This window comes from Torulaspora globosa, chromosome 7 (genome assembly GCF_014133895.1).
Source record: "Torulaspora globosa chromosome 7, complete sequence".
NCBI lineage: Eukaryota > Fungi > Ascomycota > Saccharomycetes > Saccharomycetales > Saccharomycetaceae > Torulaspora > Torulaspora globosa.
Window position 1 is genome coordinate 437,514 of NC_050733.1, and position 17,936 is coordinate 455,449.

Genomic DNA, 17,936 nt, shown 5'->3' on the forward strand with positions numbered 1-17,936 from the left:
AATTTTTCAGCGTCGTTCAAAAGGACAATTTGCGGTTCTTGAAGAAGCTTAAATACTGTCTACAAACTGAACTGAGTTGATGATTCCACTACTTATAGCTCACAGCGTATGCTTTGGCTTGTTCGGCCCATCAATTAGCTCTGTAAGATTGGCCTATGTTACATTTGTAGAATGACCCTTTGTCGCCAACTCTGTGCAAATCTTCTCATAACCTGGAATATGAATATACTCGATCTGCTCATCAGATAACATCTTAGAACTTGTATTGTTCTTCACAAATGTGTCAGGTTCAATGACTCCAACAAATACAGTCGTAATTCTGCCCTTTTGTGCAATAATCCTTTGAACGCATGGCTCATTGCCACTTAATCTGAAAGAACAGGGTTCCATAGTAGTGTACAATACTGTTCCCGGCGGTACTTCACGTTGGCCTGTCTTGGCGAAGTACTTCTCCAATGCACATTGCTCGGCATGAGTGTTGCCTGGCAACTCTCGCGAATACCCTACAGACAAAACCTCGGTCCCATTCACAAGCACTGCGCCCACACTGAAGGCTGTTGTGGTTGGTCCGCATTTGGCCGCCTCTTCCAGAGCAAGCTCCATGTACTGTCTGTGCGGTTCAAGGGCCCAAAAAGGCAGGTTCGTCCGGTAGCTCCATTTTTTCCTGTTCGTGTTTGGGTCTGTCTCGAACGATTCGTACCGGTAGGCATGTAGCCATAGGTCAAGATCGTTCGGGCCAGGATCGCTATAAAGATCCGTCTCGCAAACGGAACATTTTTCGCCCAATAGAGCTTCACCTTGGGCATCAGGCTCATACCAACTTTCGGCGCATTTGGTTCGGCCGTATTGATCTAGCTTGCTTATAATATCCTGAAAATCGGATATGTAGCCCTTCCCCAAATTGGGTCCCCAGACCGTGACGTTCGAGTAGATGGGATCATTTGCTATTGGGTGTCCCAAAAATTGCAGATGAACGCGTATCTGATGCGTTCTTCCTGTAAAAGGCTTACATTTGACGATACTGGTTTGGCCATCGTAACTAAGTCTCTTGAAAACAGTCTTTGCATGTTTTGCGCCCTCGTCATCGTTCTTGCATACAGCATTCAGTCCCAGCCTCGGTTCTACAGACCTTACTGGTTCTTCAACACATACTTCCCCAACTGGAAACTCTCCCACGACTCTCGCAACATATTCCTTAGACACTTCTCTTGCTTTGATTTGGTCAGACATCTCATCAGCTCCCCTTGGGGTCTTAGCGAGAAACATCAGTCCACTGGTCAATCTGTCCAGTCTATTTATCGGATGTACAGTTTTACCCCATTGCTTCTCCAAAATCTTGGTTATCGTGTTGAACCTGTATCGACCAGTCGGATGCACCGGTATGCCGGAGGGTTTATCGATCACAAGGATGTCATCGTCTTCAAACACAACTCCTATTGGCCTTGAAGTCACCGCTGGCTCGTGTCGATGTATCTTGTGTGTAATTAGGTCTCCATTCCGTATAATAGTCTCCAAATTAGCTGGCTGGCCGTTAAGTAAAACTGAGCCACTAGCAATAGTTTTCTTATAGTAACTTTTGTCTCTATCTCTGAATTCAGTCTCAAACACGTCCAGCAGATTCCTGTCTCTCCATCTCAACTTACAGAAAGTCATGTAAGTGAAGTAATAAGGCGCAATTTTCCTGAGTGGCCCCTCTATTGTAACTTCATAATCTGGATCCGTTTGCTTATGCTTTTTCTGGTTGGTATCCGCTAGCCTTAGCTTAAAACCAGCTTCATCGCGAAGTTCTGCTGTTTGCCCAGGTTTTTTGGCCTTCTGTCTCTTCAATCTAACCTGCTGAGTGCGTTTAAAGCTCTCGATTTCCTTCTGCAATTGCTCGTCAAAAGCACTAGACCCCCGAGCGTCGCTTCCTGATCCACTCTCATCAATCAAAGGCTGGTTCTCATTCTTTCTGATGGAGCTCATTCTTCGTCGATATAATAAACTGGAACTTTTCCAAAGTTTGTTGAGCATAAACTAGCGGCAAGGACTTCCCAAGCTCTCAGTAAGCCTAAAGTGTCGTTTTCCGCCACCTTTCTAGGTAGATATGCTAGTAACAGTAGAAGCGTTAGTTTGATCTGCACTATAAAGAAGCGCTCGAAGAGCGATGAAAACTAACCAGCGCTTTCGCTAAATAAGATTTGTCTACATTAGATCAGATAAAGTTGTAAATTATCATTAGGCCAAGGATGATCGCAACCCAATAATGTAGCTTCTTGGCGATGCCCCAGCCGACGTAGCCGATTGCAGTGTCCATAACGTCTCCAATCAAGAGTTGATGAGCAGGGATTATTGAGGCTGGTATATCCAACGGAGAAGCTGAGAAATTAGATGGCACTTCGATATCCAGCACAACTCCTTGATGATCAGTAAACCGTAAGGGCGAAGTTCTGTCGACCGACCTGTAGGAGCGGATTTTGAAGCTTTCGGGCAGGTAGCGTCTGAATAAGACTCTATCGCACCACGATGGTGTTTTTCTGGTATCAAATGTGTTCTGTGTTGAAATTAGATATTTGTAAGTTGGTGGGAAGCTTATTGGTGACTCGTCGAACCCTTGGAACACTAGATTGCTTTCTCGTAGCTTGTTCAATTCATCGTGATCCTTCAGAAGATTATTGAGCACCTGGGCATTTGAGTAGTCAGTAGCCATATCTTGCCAGCCTTTAACTCGGAAGTTCAGATCCCCAAAGTAGAAAATATGGGAGTTCCTGAAGGAAGTCATTCTGAGGTCAGTGGCACAAGCACTCATGATACATTCGTAATTACTGACCCTCAATTCTGCATTTTTGACACCCTCATTAGCGCTAAGATGGCTGCAGATGAAGGTAAATGTATCCTGAACGTCGTTTGGCGCTGCTAAGCCGCAGCAAATGGAAGCTGCACCTTTCAAGCTGGAATTAAATAGCCCACACCTAAAAATACTAGTTGTCACCTTTTCAATCTTGAATCTTTCATCTGCCAGGACGACAAGTCCAACAGCACCGGTTATCGCCCTACCAACCAAACGAAATTTCCTAACCGAAGACTGTGCGTTTACGTATGTTGCAATAGCATTGCTAACATCTTCAAATAACGGTGTAGTCAAGCTTGGAAATGAAGCTTCCCATGTGCTCATCAACTCCTGAAACCCTAAGGCGTAGATATCGTGTTCAAATGATTCTGGTAATACCTCTCGCAATATTTCAGATATGTCATTTCCACTGTCGAAGGGGAACTTCTTGGCGCAATTGAGCGTCGTGACATAGACTTTCCATCTACTAGACATTTCTATTCAGCTTTTGTGCATCGAAAGCTACAACATACCTCTGTTAGGTCAAGAATCTAAGGATTTGTCTCTTAAGAACGCCTGACACGGGCGGAAACAGAAAATAGGCTAGGATAATGTGGTAAAGTTCAAATTGTTACAGTTTTTCATTAAATATACAGTAGCTTTACGGCCTGTACTTTGCTTGATTAATTAGTGCGGGATATCGTTCAAAAATGCCAGCATTCCCATCTCATCTCCTTCGCTTGAGCCAGCATCGCTCTTTTTGTCATCTTTCTCTGCAGCACCCGGTGACTGTCCTCTGACGACGTCGCTAAAGTCTAAATTTGCACTCATGGTGAAATTTGCATAATTTGGCTGAGCCTGGGCAGACGACTTATCTTCTCCGTTCTCAACTGCTTTTGCATTCCTGTCCACGCTGTATCCCGGCTTGAAGTTAGGTTTTGCCAACTCATCCAAGTTCTTAGGACCGCCAGCGGAGTTCTTATTAAGAGCTTGTTTGAGTCCTGGAAGGATAAAGTCGTTATCATCGGGTCTGCGGCGTAATTCTTGGCTAAGTTCATCTAAATCAATGCCGTGTAACATGGGAAATAGATGAACGAGCCTCCAGAAGGAAGATACTTCGACGTGATCGTTAGATTCTGCATTTCGGTTGGGTTGCGCAAACGGTGCCGAAGCAGCTGTAGAGTCCGAGGGAAACGAGATTTGTCTCTCGCGTTGATCATATGGGCTTTTCAGGACATTGGGACCTGGAGGGTGTGCTTCTGCAACTGAACCATTGTGAAGTGAAGCAAGTTCATCGCAATGATCTTCAAAATTGTAATCATTCCTAATAAAACCGCGAAAAAACCGGTGGATATACCAAGCAGCCCGCTTCCACCTTTGTGGTTTATGCTTCCAGCAACTATATTTGTCAAATCTGCTGCAGTAGTACCAGCCTTTCTTTCCTAAGTCACTATGATAGAGCTCGGCAATGTCTTTTTCGCTAAATCCCCCTTTGAGGGAGTAAGCATCCAATAGTTCTTTTGTTTGAACAACCCTCCAGGAGCATTTCCATGGCTTTTCCCTGTAGACAAACACTAAAGTATCTACCAGTCCATTCAGAGGTTGTGCTATAGTGGCGATGTAAACTAACCAAACTATTGGTCCATGGACTATTTCGTAGTTGTACTGTGTGATATCCACAATGAGAGGAAAGATCCAAATGGCGATATAGGAGAATGGGTAGATGAAGATCGACCTCAAGTTTTTCTGAATTTGAACTCTTCGTCTTTTCATTGCTGCGTAAGTCTGCTTCTGAAAAGATGCCTGAACATCCTTCACATTAGCAGTTGGAGGTTGATAATTTTGACCTGAGTAATTTACCTCAGCTTGATCGTTTTGTTCCGCCTCTCTGCGTTGCGGCGCACATAATGATTGCATTGGTGAGAGGTATGTGCGAGCCGGAGGGCGAGATTGCGCACTGAAGGAGCTCCTTTTGCCTTGTGGCACATGAGCGTAGGTGGGCTCCAATTGTTCTATAAAAGACCCATTCCGACTTTCGCAGCCGTTAGTACCGTCTCCGACTTGCTGTCGGGACTCAATATCGCCGACTGTGCCCATCCTACCTGGGAGACCCAAGCTGTCCTTCTTCCCTGCGGTGTCATTCGATATTTCACAATCAGGAGAGAGCTGCGGCTTGTGATTCCCCTGGGCTGGGAAGTCAAAAGATACTTTATCAGGAACTTGATCAGAAGAAGTGCTGTTATCAGTAGTGTAGAAAGATCCTGAATACATGCTTCCCAATCCTCTAGACGAACTTGAGGTATCTTCAACACTAAACGACAGGAACCCAACGACATTCATGAGGAAACGTTTCATTGGTTTGTAAAAGAATCTGTTACATTGCAATCTTATGAACTCTCTCTTGGTAGTCGCTTTCGCTGCTTCTCTTTCTCCAGATATTTCTTTGAAGTCAAATAATTGCCTCTTAATTTTATTACTCTCCCGTTTAACAAACACATAAATCGAAATGTAAAGGACCAAGATAAATATGATCAGGAAGTATCTGGGTCCCCAACTTAGCACTAGCTTGTACCAAAGCGGGTATGGTGGAAGGTAGCACCATGCACTGTAAGGCTTGTAGCCCCCCAATCTTGCATAATCACGGAAATGATAGTTGTCATTATCGAGAACGACCGTCGTCTGCTCCATTAATGTCTTCACATCTATTAACTCGAAGTTAACGAACGCCAAGCTGGCTAAAAGAACGGGAACCAGTGCAGTAATAGGCCATATGTATGCCCGCACACAATAAAGGCCACCCTCTATTTTGCCTGATCCTCTACGTCGCCACTTCCACGACGGTGTGAAGATCAGCAGCGCAAAGTGGACTGCAAAGAAAAAAATGGCCAAATCAGCCCCTTCCACGCAATACGCCGTAAACCAGCCTAACGTATTGAAAAACGCAGGTTGCGCATAGACTGAATTTCGCACAAGTATCACTAAAGGATAAATCATCAGCACTAGTGCCTTCACCAGGTCGCAAATAATCAAAAAGAAAATCAAATCATGTCTGAATACTCTTCTCCTCCTGTCTATGTTAACTAGGAAGAAGATTGAAACGGCACACGCCACTATAGACGCAGACGAAGCCGTAAGAGCTAAAATCCTCATATTCCGTAGATCCCTCGCCACAAACGTTGAAAACATCCCGGGAAGACCAAGTTTCTGATTCACCGTCGTCGTATTGCGGTGTAACAGCTGTTTTGGCACTTCGACCCTGTTGTGGATCTTCCCAATCATCGGCACAATACCACTCGTAGAGTTGAACTGAGACATTGGCTTTCCTCGTTTATAACTGCTGAATGCAATGAAAAATCAACCTATTAATGTCTCCTTTTACATTAAACCTTTGCTGATCCCTTCCGTCTTACCAGGACCAGCACAGAACCAGTGTGTGTAATGTATCGTCTGATATGTTCTTTTAATCTTTACTAAAGAATTTATCTTAAACCGTTCAAAATCTCAAGCCAAGGCCAATTATCTTGTAGCCTTTAAATAGCTAGCTATCTTAGAGCTGACTAAGGGTGCTTGCCACTCGCACTTTCTCCAAAGTTAAAGCATAATGGTAAGCCTTAGAAGACGATCTTTAGTTTAATTAAGACGTTAACTAACTGAAATTTAGCAGCTTAGGCCGGGTGACCCCAAACGCTATACAGAGATTCTAACTGAGAGGCCAAGCTGGACCTAATTCAGCGGTCTCTGGACCTCAGAACCTCGCCAGATGCCGAGAGGATCAGTCTGTGCAATTCCGGCGGACCGCTCGATGCTATAACGCCCTTTGTGTGCAGTGTTCTGCCGCGACCGAAATTCAACGGGACGTTGTCTAGCGAATCGGAGTGGACGCCGCCTGCTTCCTCAACTATGACGTTCCCAGCGGCGTGGTCCCAGATCTTCTCCTGGTAGTCCATTCTGACAGGCAGACGCAGGTAGACGTCTCCGAGACCCAAGGCCAGCATACAGTATTTCACCTGCGAATCGAGATGTAGCGACTTCCGGATTCCTAGTCGGTTTTTGATGACAGACTGCTCCTCGTGCGAAGAGTGCGATCTCTCGGCGCCCTCGAGAGAGACCATCTCGTTCGTGGAATCCAGCTTTCTTGCGTGGATCCTGGTCCAGTGGGCTTCTGCTGCGGTCGTGAGCGACGCAGCAGGAGCGAAGGAAGTGCCCTGGCCCCTGGCGGCACGAAACACGTAGCCAAAGCGCTCGTAGCCGGGCAGATCCTCACCACCATACTGGCCCAGCGACAGATTTGGGCATCCAATGACCCCCAGCTGCGTCGCGCCATCGACGATCAGCGCAAGACACACTGCAAACTGTTCGCCCCTCAAGAAGCCCTTGGTGCCGTCGATCGGATCGAGACACCACACTCTTCCTTTGTCGCCGCCTTCGTAGTCTCCAAAGTCGATCACGGTTCTCACGTCCCGGATGGTCTTCAAAGGGAAAATCTCGTTGGCCAAAACTCTGCTAGCCTGCTGGCCAGGGTACTCGTTCTCGAAGACCTGATCATTCTCCCGTATCTCGTTCAGGATCTCAGAAACAAAGGCGTCTTCCAGACCTTCCGATGTCTCTTCGCCAACGATCTTGTCCTCAGGGAAATTAGCCTTTATAGCATTGATTATGATACTTTGCGCAGCATAATCGCCAATAGTCACAGGTGATTTGTCGCTCTTCGTGATCGTTGAAGTGTCCCTATGCGCAATCACCTTCGACTGGATTCTCAGTGTCAAAAAGGACGCCTTTAACACCGCCTGAGTGGCCACAAAAAGCTCTTTCTCGTAACCCATCGATCTGCTGACGGTTCTTGGAAGTGAAAGTAGTCTCAGGAGAACATCAGGAGGCCATGGTTCCTTTAAACCTCGAGTTCATGTAGTGTCTTGACGGTCCTTTAACGAGCTCACAATATCACGTGTTATTTGCTGTATACTATTCACAAGAGATGGCCACTATATTTACTCGACTTTGCTTATCGTTCCGCTGCCAAGTATCCTGTCGCCCAGATATAGGCAGCAGTTTTGGCCTGGAGCCATCGCTCTCTGTTTTTCGACCAGTTCTACATGTAGCAGCTTGTTGTCGGGCAGCTCGGTTGCCAGTACGGGAATTGGTTCTTGCAGAGATCTGTACTGCATTGTCAATGTCCCGCTCATGGCTGCAGCGGCAATCTCAGCCTTAATCTTGGCTTGCTTGAGTCCCTGTATGGTGAAATTTTGAACATCAAGAGCTTTCTTGTACAGCGCGGGATGGTTGGAACCTCGAACAATGACAAGCTCGTTTGTATCTTGCAGTTTATCACTCACGTACCATGCGCCCGCATATCTGGGATCTCCCTGTGGCATGGAAAACCCTATTTTTTGGCCAATCGTGTAAGACCAGAGCCCGCCATGCTCGCCCCATGTTCGTTTCTTTCCCGTAGCTTCATCGACAGTCACAATGTGGCCCTTGGACTCCGGCAGGTAATGCTGCAGGAAATTCTTGAACTTCCCATGTTGTGAATTGTTGACAAAGCATATCCCCTGGGAGTCGGGTTTCGCAGCCGACGGTAGGCCGATGTCCTTGGCAAGCTGTCTCACTTCAGGTTTTGTTAGGTGTCCCATCGGAAACAGCACTCTGGGAAGAAAAGACGGCGGGATGAGGGACAGATAATAGCTTTGATCCTTTTGCAAGTAGTAACTTCGCAGAAGGTGCGTCTCATTGTCCCACTCGCAGTCTAATGCCCGGGCGTAGTGTCCCGTTACCAGCCAGTAGTTCCCCTTCCCGTATTTTGCATTCAGATGGTGCCGCAACTTACCGAACTTGACGAACTTGTTGCACGAGACGTCTGGATTTGGGGTCCAGCCCCTGCTGTAGCTGTCCAACATCGGCTCAAATACGTCTATCCAGTACTCCTGCTCAAAGTTGACCTTATCGACTGGGATAGCTAGATGCTCTGCAGTTCTCACAACATCCTTCCAATCTCTCTCGTAGCAGGCCTCTTTGCTTGGATCAGTCAGAGACTGCGATTTGGACCAGTTCTGCATGTAAATTCCTCGAGCGTTCGGGTACTGATCAGCAAATATCGCTGCCGCAACGGACGAGTCCACCCCGGATGACATAGCGATGATAACGTTATCAAATTTCCCTGGCAAAACTTGCGGTCTGTATCCTGGCAACCTTCTTGCTGCCACTAGCTTGGCCCACTGGGAAAACATCGCTGAGCCATTTCAGCAGTTCCATTAAACCTGTTCACTGTCTAAGCTAAAATTTTCTATGCCAAGCTGAAAAATTATCGCGATGAGCTTGAAGATTGAAAAATTGCAATATTCTAAGAGACTAAGCTCAAGCCATCAGGGTGTTGTATCTGGCTTCATCATTCGTATTCCAATCTCAATGGGTATGAAAGGATCATTGAAGAGGAAAGCAGTCGGCGAATCGGCTTTAAGCGGTGACGAAGGAGCAGAAAGCGGTTCCGATATTGAGTACGATATTGTGAATAACATAGCAATCAATTCCAGCGATAGTGATGACGATGAGAGTGAGGATTTAGATGCTTACGAAGAGCAGGATGTGATCGAGTATAGCGACGATGAGGATCAACCTAAGATACAGGCGAAAAAATCCACAGATAAGATGAAAACCATGCCAAAACTCGAAATGTCGGATGGGGAGGGGGACGATGACCCAGACGATGTTAATGAGTACTTTTCCACCACAGCGATGGACACAAAGAAGCACAAGAAAGGCAGTTTCCCTAGCTTTGGGTTTTCAAAACTAGTGTTGAGCAACATAAGCAGAAAAGGCTTTCATCAGCCCACTCCAATTCAACGTAAGACAATTCCTCTCATTTTGCAAAGCAGGGATATTGTTGGTATGGCTCGTACTGGTTCTGGTAAGACCGCAGCATTTATCTTGCCCATGATTGAAAAATTGAAATGCCATTCCAGTAAAGTTGGCGCTCGTGCAGTTATCCTTTCGCCCTCGAGAGAGTTGGCGATGCAAACACACAGAGTTTTCAAGGATTTCTCGAGGGGCACTGACTTGCGTAGTGTTTTGTTGACGGGTGGTGATTCGTTGGAAGATCAGTTTGGTATGATGATGTCCAACCCAGATGTGATCGTCGCTACGCCCGGTAGATTCTTACATCTGAAGGTAGAAATGAACTTGGATTTGAAAAGTGTTGAGTATGCGGTCTTTGACGAAAGTGATAGATTATTCGAGATGGGTTTCGAAGAGCAATTGAATGAGTTGTTGGCGGCTTTGCCTGCCAATCGTCAAACCCTTCTTTTCTCCGCTACTTTACCTAATTCATTGGTAGACTTTGCCAAGGCGGGTCTGACAAACCCAGTCCTTGTTCGTTTGGATGCTGAGACTAAGATATCGGAAAACCTAGAGATGCTTTTCCTTACCACGAAACACGACGAAAGAGAGGCTAACTTGCTGTACCTACTACAAGAAATTATCAAGATTCCGCTAGCGACAGAAGAGCAGATAAAACTGCTGAAGAGCCGTTCGCAGGATAATGACAGTGACGATGATTCGGATAGGGAACAGGGAAAGAGAAAGCATGCTAAAGGTAAAAAGGGAAAGTTCAAAAAAGTCAGGATGCCGGCGGCCAACGAGCTGCCATCCGAAAAATCTACAATTCTATTTGTTCCCACAAGGCACCATGTGGAGTATATTGCCAACCTGCTGAAAAAATGTGGCTACTTGGTTTCTTACATCTATGGTACTTTAGATCAGCGCGCTCGTAATCGTCAGTTGTACAATTTCCGGGCCGGCCTGACCTCGATCCTTGTAGTGACCGACGTCGCTGCCAGAGGTGTCGATATTCCAATGTTGGCTAATGTCGTTAACTATACGCTACCGTCTTCCTCGAAGATTTTTGTTCATCGTGTTGGTAGAACGGCAAGAGCAGGTAACAGAGGTTGGGCATACTCAATTGTTTCCGAGTCGGAATTGCCCTATCTGCTGGAGTTGGAGTTGTTTTTGGGTAGGAAAGTTTTGACCACTGAAATGTATGAGACGGCAGCAGATGCTTTAAAGAAGAAGTGGATCGAACAAGGTAAAGATGAGATACTTTTCCAACAGCCAAGTATCTCTTACACGAACAGACTGGTGCTTGGATCTTGTCCGAGATTGGATCTCGAAAGTATGGGAGACCTTCACAAGAATTTAATGTCTGACTTCGAGCTGGAGACTCTGAAGGGAGTGGCTAAAAGAGCAGAAAAGCTATATTTGAGAACCAGAACCGCGGCTTCCGCTGAGTCTGTGAAAAGAAGTAAGCAGCTGATAAGCGCCGGTTGGGACGAGCAGAATGTGAGATTCGGCAAGAATCTGGAGAAGGAAAAGATCGATTTCCTGGCAAAATTGCAGGGCAGGAGAAACAAGGAAACTGTGTTTGAATTTGCAAGGAACGCTGACGACGAAACCTCGATGCTGATGAAGAAAAGAAGAACTCAAGTGGCACCTATTCAGGAAAAGGCTCGTAGACGCAGAGAACTGTCAGAGATGGAGAAAGCCGCCGGTATGTCTCACGGTCTCCAAGACGAGATTCTGGACGATCACAGTGGAATAAGCACCAACACGGTCTCCGAAGAGGTTTTGCAAAGCTTCGAAGATGCGGACAAAGTGTTGCAAGAACAAGAATTGGGTCGCAAAATGCCGAAGAGCTTCAGAGACCCAAACTTCTTCTTAAGCCATTTTGCACCACGAGGAGGCCAGCAAGACAACGAGCTACAATTGACAAGTGGCTTCACTACCGATGCTGCGCATGCTGCGTACGACATAAATGGCGATGACAAAGTCCAAGTGCACAAGCAGACAGCCACAGTGAAATGGGACAAGAAGAAGAAGAAATACATTAATGCCCAAGGCGCAGATAATAAGAAGTACATTACGGGAGAAAGCGGTCAAAAAATACCTGCATCTTTCAGGTCCGGCAAATTTGCTGAATGGTCGAAGGCACGTAACCTGCAACCGATCAAAGTTGGCGCTAAAGAGTCACCGGCAGCTATGAACCTGCTAAAGAACCCAGCTCAAAGTAATCCAGCGGACGGCCAACGTAGGATACATGGGAAATTCAAACACAAGCAAATCAAAGCTCCTAAACTGCCCGATAAGCATAGAGACGATTACGAGAAGCAAAAGAAGAAAGTCAAGGAGGCCTTGGAGAGAGGCACCAGAGTTAAAGGTTACAATAACCAGGGTGGAGCGAGAAACGAGCTGCAGTCTGCATCGCAAATCAGAAAGCAGAGACAGACCAAGGAGAAGAGAAAGGCCAAAAATGCTCGTCCTTCAAAGAAAAGGAAATTTTGAGAGCTTGCCAGTTTGTGTAGCAAATTTGTATATTAATCAAGGATTACTTGCATGAATATGGTCCTAGACAGTTCACTGGACTATTTTATGTTTCTTCCTCGTTAATGGTCTTTCAGCCCAAAATATGTCATAAAGTAGACGACGTGAAAACTCAAAGCCATCGTCGATGCAGAAGGGCTCCATTATGGATACTTTAGAAAGCCGTCGAGCCCAATTGGAAGACTTGGAGATCATCGAAGAATCGATCTCCTCAAGATTCGAAAGAAATCCAGAGATTTTTTACTCCTACCTGGAGAATAAGGCCTCCATCGACAATGAACCATTGAATCAATATACGGAGAATGCGTCCAAAGCAAACAGGATATACAAACGGAACAGATTGAGAAGAAGCAGGAAGCAGATTGTGGTGCAGCAAAATGAGATTAATATCTTGCTGGAAGAGTCTCTGAAAAGATTGAAAAGTTTGAGCGATCTTGCTGGTCCTGTCAATACAAACTCGTTAGAAGACGACGATGCAACATTTGAGACGTTTCGACATAATCTCGATGAAATCAAGGCAAGGTTCAATGAGGAGGCTACGCCTCCTCGATTCCAGCTTCGAGACAAGAGATCAGGTTACGCCATGTTTTCGGCATCGACTGCCAAGGCCCATCCGACAACAATTCTGTCGAGAAATGCGCAAGACTTGAATGTGAATGATGTGTTCGACCGGGAGGAGCAGTATGGTGAAATACTGAGCCTGGAAAGGTTTCATTCAAGATGGTTTAGCGTGATTCGCGACACGAATTGCTCCCTACTAGAGTACTACGGAACACTGGAACTGTTTCTCGACGATGCTAAGTACTTACTCTATCCGCCAATGGACAGGAAAAACGAGAGATACACGGCTTACCTAATCGATCTCAGCAGTTATCTGGAGAATTTCTTCAAAAGGGCTAATGTGCTCATCAACCACACCCTACTCGACAGAAAAATGCAATCTGCGTTTAGCAAATATCTGAGCAATGCCCTGGAACACGAACAGAAGGGATGCTACTGCGTCGCATGCTGTAAGTGGTTCAAGTTGAGAACCGTGTTCGACAGCCATCAAAGCGGTAAAGCCCACAAGAAGAACCTCAGCAAGCGCAGCAAAGGCTTGTTGGCCGAATACAAAGTCCATGCATACCTGGTTCTACTCAAGAGACAGTTCATGAGAACAAAAGAACTGACAGAGAGAAAACTCGCCTTCACAGCCGAAGAGCGAATGCAGGAGATGTCTAAGTTACATCAGGAATACCAAGCGTCTGAATACGCAACCGACGAACAGGAGCAAGACGACAAGACCGACGATCTAAAAAGCGGCCGCGATGCGAATAAACATGCGCCGACCAGCGGCTCCTTCGACCTGCCCCTAGGACCAGACGGCCTACCGATGCCACACTGGCTATACAAGCTGCAAGGTCTCGATGTAACCTACTCGTGCGAAATATGCGCAAATCAAACGTACAAGGGCCGCAGAACGTTCGAGAAGCATTTCCTTGAGCCCACGCATACATTCCATCTGAAGTGCCTCGGAATAGAGCCGTCACTAGCCTTCAAGGGCATCACCAGTATCAAAGAAGCCCAGGAACTATGGCAAAAGTCTGCTGCTCACCGGCAGGCCTCCCCACGCCGAGAAGACACTCCCCAGCAAGCCAAAATCGAGCTGGAGGTCGAGGACCAGGAGGGCAACGTCCTCTCGGAGAAGGTATACCAAGAATTGAAGAAACAAGGCCTTGTCTAGTTAAAAGCTGTTCGATAATACTGCTTGCACGTGACTTTCAAACGGTATAGAGGCCGATTTTTCAAGAGCCTCGAAAAGGGGCCTAAGATAGACGTAATAGTATGAACTCTCAGTATTTAAATCAATCGAATAGTCTCATATTGAGCTCCAGATAACGCAAATGGATCCTCACAGCCCGATTGGTATGTTCAATCTGCTTTTCTGTCTTTTTTTCTCGAAATTCTGAAAAATCATGAACTAACCTGTCATTAATCGTATCCATGCAGTGCTTGACCAAGGTACTGGATTCGTAAAGATCGGCCGTGCCGGCGAGAACTTCCCAGATTACACGTTTCCTTCAATTGTGGGCAGACCAATTCTGAGAGCAGAAGAAAGAGCTAATGTTTCGACTCCATTGAAAGATATCATGATCGGTGATGAAGCCAGCGAAGTGCGTTCGTATTTGCAGATCTCGTATCCCATGGAGAATGGTATAATCAAGAACTGGACAGATATGGAGTTACTTTGGGATTATGCATTTTTCGATCAGATGAAATTGGCAACGACTTCCAACGGCAAGGTGTTGCTGACAGAGCCACCAATGAACCCTGTGAAAAATAGAGAAAAGATGTGTGAAGTCATGTTTGAGAAATACGAGTTTGGCGGGGTTTACGTGGCGATTCAGGCCGTTTTAGCGTTATATGCGCAAGGGTTGTCATCTGGAGTTGTTGTGGACTCCGGTGACGGTGTGACGCACATTGTACCAGTTTATGAGTCGGTCGTCCTGAACCATTTGACTAGACGGCTTGACGTAGCTGGTAGAGATGTCACAAGGCATTTGATCGACCTTCTGTCGCGCCGCGGGTACAACTTCAATAGAAGTGCTGACTTCGAAACTGTACGTCAAATAAAGGAAAAACTGTGCTATGTCTCATATGACTTGGATCTAGATACGAAATTGGCCAGGGAGACAACTACATTGGTCGAGAAATATGAATTACCAGACGGGAGAGACATCAAGGTCGGACAGGAGAGATTTGAAGCACCTGAGTGCTTATTCCAACCCAATCTTGTTGATGTCGAGCAGCCTGGTATTGGAGAAATGCTATTCAACACAATTCAAGCCGCAGATGTGGATGTCAGAAGCTCTTTGTACAGGGCAATCGTGCTTTCGGGTGGCTCTAGTATGTACCCGGGATTACCTTCCAGACTGGAGAAAGAATTGAAACAGCTGTGGTATACGAGAGTGCTACACAACGATGCATCCAGGCTCGATAAGTTCAAGGTTAGAATCGAGGATCCACCTAGAAGGAAACACATGGTGTTCATCGGAGGCGCCGTGTTGGCAAATATCATGGCTGATAAAGATCATATGTGGCTAAGCAAGCAGGAATGGGAAGAAAGTGGTCCTGCAGCTATGGCAAAATTTGGTCCTAGATAGAATCATATACGAATCGGAAAACTGCGATAAAAGCACAAGATGTTTTGTAGAATAACGTTGAAAGACAACATGACAGACGATTCAAGTAAATTGTTAAGTAAAAGGGTTTGTTTTCAGAGTAGGCCTAGAGTCTAAAATCAGCTAGCCTATTTAAAACATCATCTGCGAGCTCTTCCACCTTTTCTTTTGATACATCCTTCTGATCCGCACCGTACTTGACGGCATTTTTTATCAGATCTCTGATAAAGAAAGGTGTCACCATTACAGGTTTCAAAAAGTTGCTTTCTAATAGCTCATCAACACTTGACCTCTTATCAGGGTTTCTTAACAAGCATGATTTCATTGCGTCTAGGGCAGAACGAGGTATGGCTTCATCTTTGGATGTACGATCTGAGAACATTATTTTCACGTCAGGATTCATGATCGCCAGCAGTCGGTTTTGACCTTGAAACCCGCCATATGGTGGCCTTCCATATATCATCTGGTAGATTATGCATCCACATGACCATATGTCCGAAGGCTTCCCAACTTTCCATCTGTTTTGCTGTTGTAACTTGCTTTCACCTTGAGTATAGTTCATTGCAACCAGCGCTTCAGGAGCCATGTAGTTTGGTGTACCTATTTGATTCTCCCGATAGATATTGACTGTATGATCTGGGACTGCGTTAGCTATTCCAAAATCAATGATTTTCAAGATTCCCTTAACAAAAACGAAATTGGCTGGCTTTAGATCTGAATGAACTATCCCAGAATCATGCACCACCTTGACGCATCGCAGCATTTCCCTAGCATGGTATCGAACAAACTCCATGTCCAAGGGCATCCCATTTCTTTGATTTAAAACCTGTGATAAATCGTGGTCTCCACACTCCATTACCAAATACAAAACACCGTGCTCCATTTCGTGATCTATAAGCTGGACAACTCTTTTCTCATTCTCTAATTTCTTTAGTAGCTCAATCTCTCCCTTAAAGCCGTCCACACTGGTATCATCAAATTCATCAAAGACCACTCTTTTTAGTGCATATATCCTATTACCGGAATCTCGCACCTTGTAGACTTTCGAAGAGCCTCCACGACCAAGGAGTTCCACTTTTTCATATTCAACGTCGTTAACTTTTACAACATTTCTCCTTGCCTGGCTTTGATTGGGATTCGGTTCGAGTATCTCGACGCGCTTAGTGGCCCGAACTTTACTGGGTTCTTTGTTAATAAGTTCCTCCCTATTAGCATGTAATTCCGATTCGGGTAAACTGGGTTTTACCAAATCAATAACTGGTTTAAGTCGCTTGGGCTGTTGTAGCTGTTCCTGAACGCTCCTGTTTATATCTATGTTAGCAAGTGCTTCTCTTTTTGTGTGGTTAAGGGTATTGAATGCACGATGAGCATACGCCTTGTGTGGTTCTTCATCACGATTTGTTGCCGTCCTGGCACGTCTAGACTGCAAAGCAGCTGCAGCATCCTTCGGTGAATTTTTTTCAGGTGAAAATATTGAAGTTTGGAAGTTGGTTTTCGACGCTGAGGAAATTGCCGTGTCTGATAGTTTGCGTCTTGGGTATGCTAGCGGAGCTGGACTATCTTTTTTATTCTCACTACCGAGACTGGCGATCGAGGAGAGCGATCGTAACCCTTGGTTAACAAGTGCCTCCCGTGAAGCAAAATTTTTCTGCAGAGCCAATTGATGAGTTTGCCGTCTTTGCCGCTCGAAATACAGCCTAGAAATCCTCGGGAGTTCACTACTTGGTAATTTATGCAATTTCATATATTGTACAGGGTTCATATCACCGAAATCAATCAGATTCTCGTCTTTTCCTTTTAAAAACTGCTTTTCTCTTGTCGCGTCTTCCAGTCGAAGCTTCTCAGTGGAAAAGCGACGTTCCTCAGGCTCCGGATTAGTTCGTGGCACTGCTGCAGATATATTCTCCAAACTGAGGTCCGATACCTCTGCACCACTCGTAGATGGAGCTCGCTTAGCTGGTCCTAGAATACCGGCTCTAGTACCATTCAAGAATCGGCGACTTCTTCTCTGCGCGTGCCTCGTAGTAAGCTCCTCTCTCATGCTTTGCTGCATACTCTTGATCTTTCTGAAGCTGCTATCTAAATCGGTAACCGGCAATCCAACCTCATCTGCGTTCATAGTGGTCATACTCGGCTGCTGATTCAGTCTGGACTGGGCAAATATGGTAGACTGCGACGGTTCTCCCGAATGTGCCGAAACATATGTCTGACTAAAGGAAGTCTGGTTCGTGTTGCCTGAGAAATATTCCGTGCTCGTAGATCCCAGCCGTTGTTTTGCATCTTTTAAACTGTCATGAAGTGGTCGTTTACTTTGAAATGTTCCAGATGGAGCTATATTCTCCTTGTCCATAACCAACGCAGTACCAAAATCACTTAGTTTCGGGGGGGCCGTAATTTTCTCGTCATCTGAGTCATCTTTATAGCTACCTCGCAGCTTACTTCGTTCCATAGTAGGAGGATAAATGCTAGAATAATTCGGCATCATGCTATATCGCCCGCGTATACATAGACCAAGCTTTGTTGCACTATAAGAGCAGATAACCAGATCTTCAAATCCCACTGATAGAACGCCTCTAAGACAGGAGTATCCTAATTGTTCA

General features: G+C 45.7%; 9 protein-coding genes across 9 annotated transcripts; 3 read left to right on the plus strand and 6 right to left on the minus strand.

Annotated features, from left to right (window-relative positions):
* Window positions 1-153: 153 nt before the first annotated feature.
* HG536_0G02570 (uncharacterized protein) lies at window positions 154-2,013 on the minus strand (the record flags this gene model as incomplete). The annotated part of the gene is made up of 1 exon (XM_037285174.1): window positions 154-2,013. One exon carries the CDS (start codon window positions 2,011-2,013, stop codon window positions 154-156), a length of 1,860 nt encoding a protein of 619 aa, XP_037141070.1.
* A 181-nt stretch (window positions 2,014-2,194) lies between these two features.
* On the minus strand, window positions 2,195-3,304 carry INP54 (phosphoinositide 5-phosphatase INP54; the record flags this gene model as incomplete). The annotated part of the gene is made up of 1 exon (XM_037285175.1): window positions 2,195-3,304. One exon carries the CDS (start codon window positions 3,302-3,304, stop codon window positions 2,195-2,197), a length of 1,110 nt encoding a protein of 369 aa, XP_037141071.1.
* Window positions 3,305-3,496: 192 nt separating this feature from the next.
* Window positions 3,497-6,124, minus strand: GPR1 (Gpr1p; the record flags this gene model as incomplete). Its single annotated transcript, XM_037285176.1, has 1 exon — window positions 3,497-6,124. The coding sequence occupies one exon, from the start codon at window positions 6,122-6,124 to the stop codon at window positions 3,497-3,499; it is 2,628 nt and encodes an 875-aa protein (XP_037141072.1).
* Window positions 6,125-6,537: 413 nt separating this feature from the next.
* On the minus strand, window positions 6,538-7,632 carry MET22 (3'(2'),5'-bisphosphate nucleotidase; the record flags this gene model as incomplete). The annotated part of the gene is made up of 1 exon (XM_037285177.1): window positions 6,538-7,632. One exon carries the CDS (start codon window positions 7,630-7,632, stop codon window positions 6,538-6,540), a length of 1,095 nt encoding a protein of 364 aa, XP_037141073.1.
* Window positions 7,633-7,797: 165 nt separating this feature from the next.
* Window positions 7,798-9,033, minus strand: SLM3 (tRNA-5-taurinomethyluridine 2-sulfurtransferase; the record flags this gene model as incomplete). Its single annotated transcript, XM_037285178.1, has 1 exon — window positions 7,798-9,033. One exon carries the CDS (start codon window positions 9,031-9,033, stop codon window positions 7,798-7,800), a length of 1,236 nt encoding a protein of 411 aa, XP_037141074.1.
* An 82-nt stretch (window positions 9,034-9,115) lies between these two features.
* On the plus strand, window positions 9,116-12,136 carry DBP10 (ATP-dependent RNA helicase DBP10; the record flags this gene model as incomplete). Its single annotated transcript, XM_037285179.1, has 1 exon — window positions 9,116-12,136. One exon carries the CDS (start codon window positions 9,116-9,118, stop codon window positions 12,134-12,136), a length of 3,021 nt encoding a protein of 1,006 aa, XP_037141075.1.
* Window positions 12,137-12,302: 166 nt separating this feature from the next.
* Window positions 12,303-13,898, plus strand: PRP9 (SF3a splicing factor complex subunit PRP9; the record flags this gene model as incomplete). The annotated part of the gene is made up of 1 exon (XM_037285180.1): window positions 12,303-13,898. One exon carries the CDS (start codon window positions 12,303-12,305, stop codon window positions 13,896-13,898), a length of 1,596 nt encoding a protein of 531 aa, XP_037141076.1.
* Window positions 13,899-14,304: 406 nt separating this feature from the next.
* ARP2 (actin-related protein 2) lies at window positions 14,305-15,318 on the plus strand (the record flags this gene model as incomplete). The annotated part of the gene is made up of 1 exon (XM_037285181.1): window positions 14,305-15,318. One exon carries the CDS (start codon window positions 14,305-14,307, stop codon window positions 15,316-15,318), a length of 1,014 nt encoding a protein of 337 aa, XP_037141077.1.
* A 124-nt stretch (window positions 15,319-15,442) lies between these two features.
* MPS1 (serine/threonine/tyrosine protein kinase MPS1) lies at window positions 15,443-17,821 on the minus strand (the record flags this gene model as incomplete). Its single annotated transcript, XM_037285182.1, has 1 exon — window positions 15,443-17,821. The coding sequence occupies one exon, from the start codon at window positions 17,819-17,821 to the stop codon at window positions 15,443-15,445; it is 2,379 nt and encodes a 792-aa protein (XP_037141078.1).
* Between the last annotated feature and the right edge of the window lie 115 nt (window positions 17,822-17,936).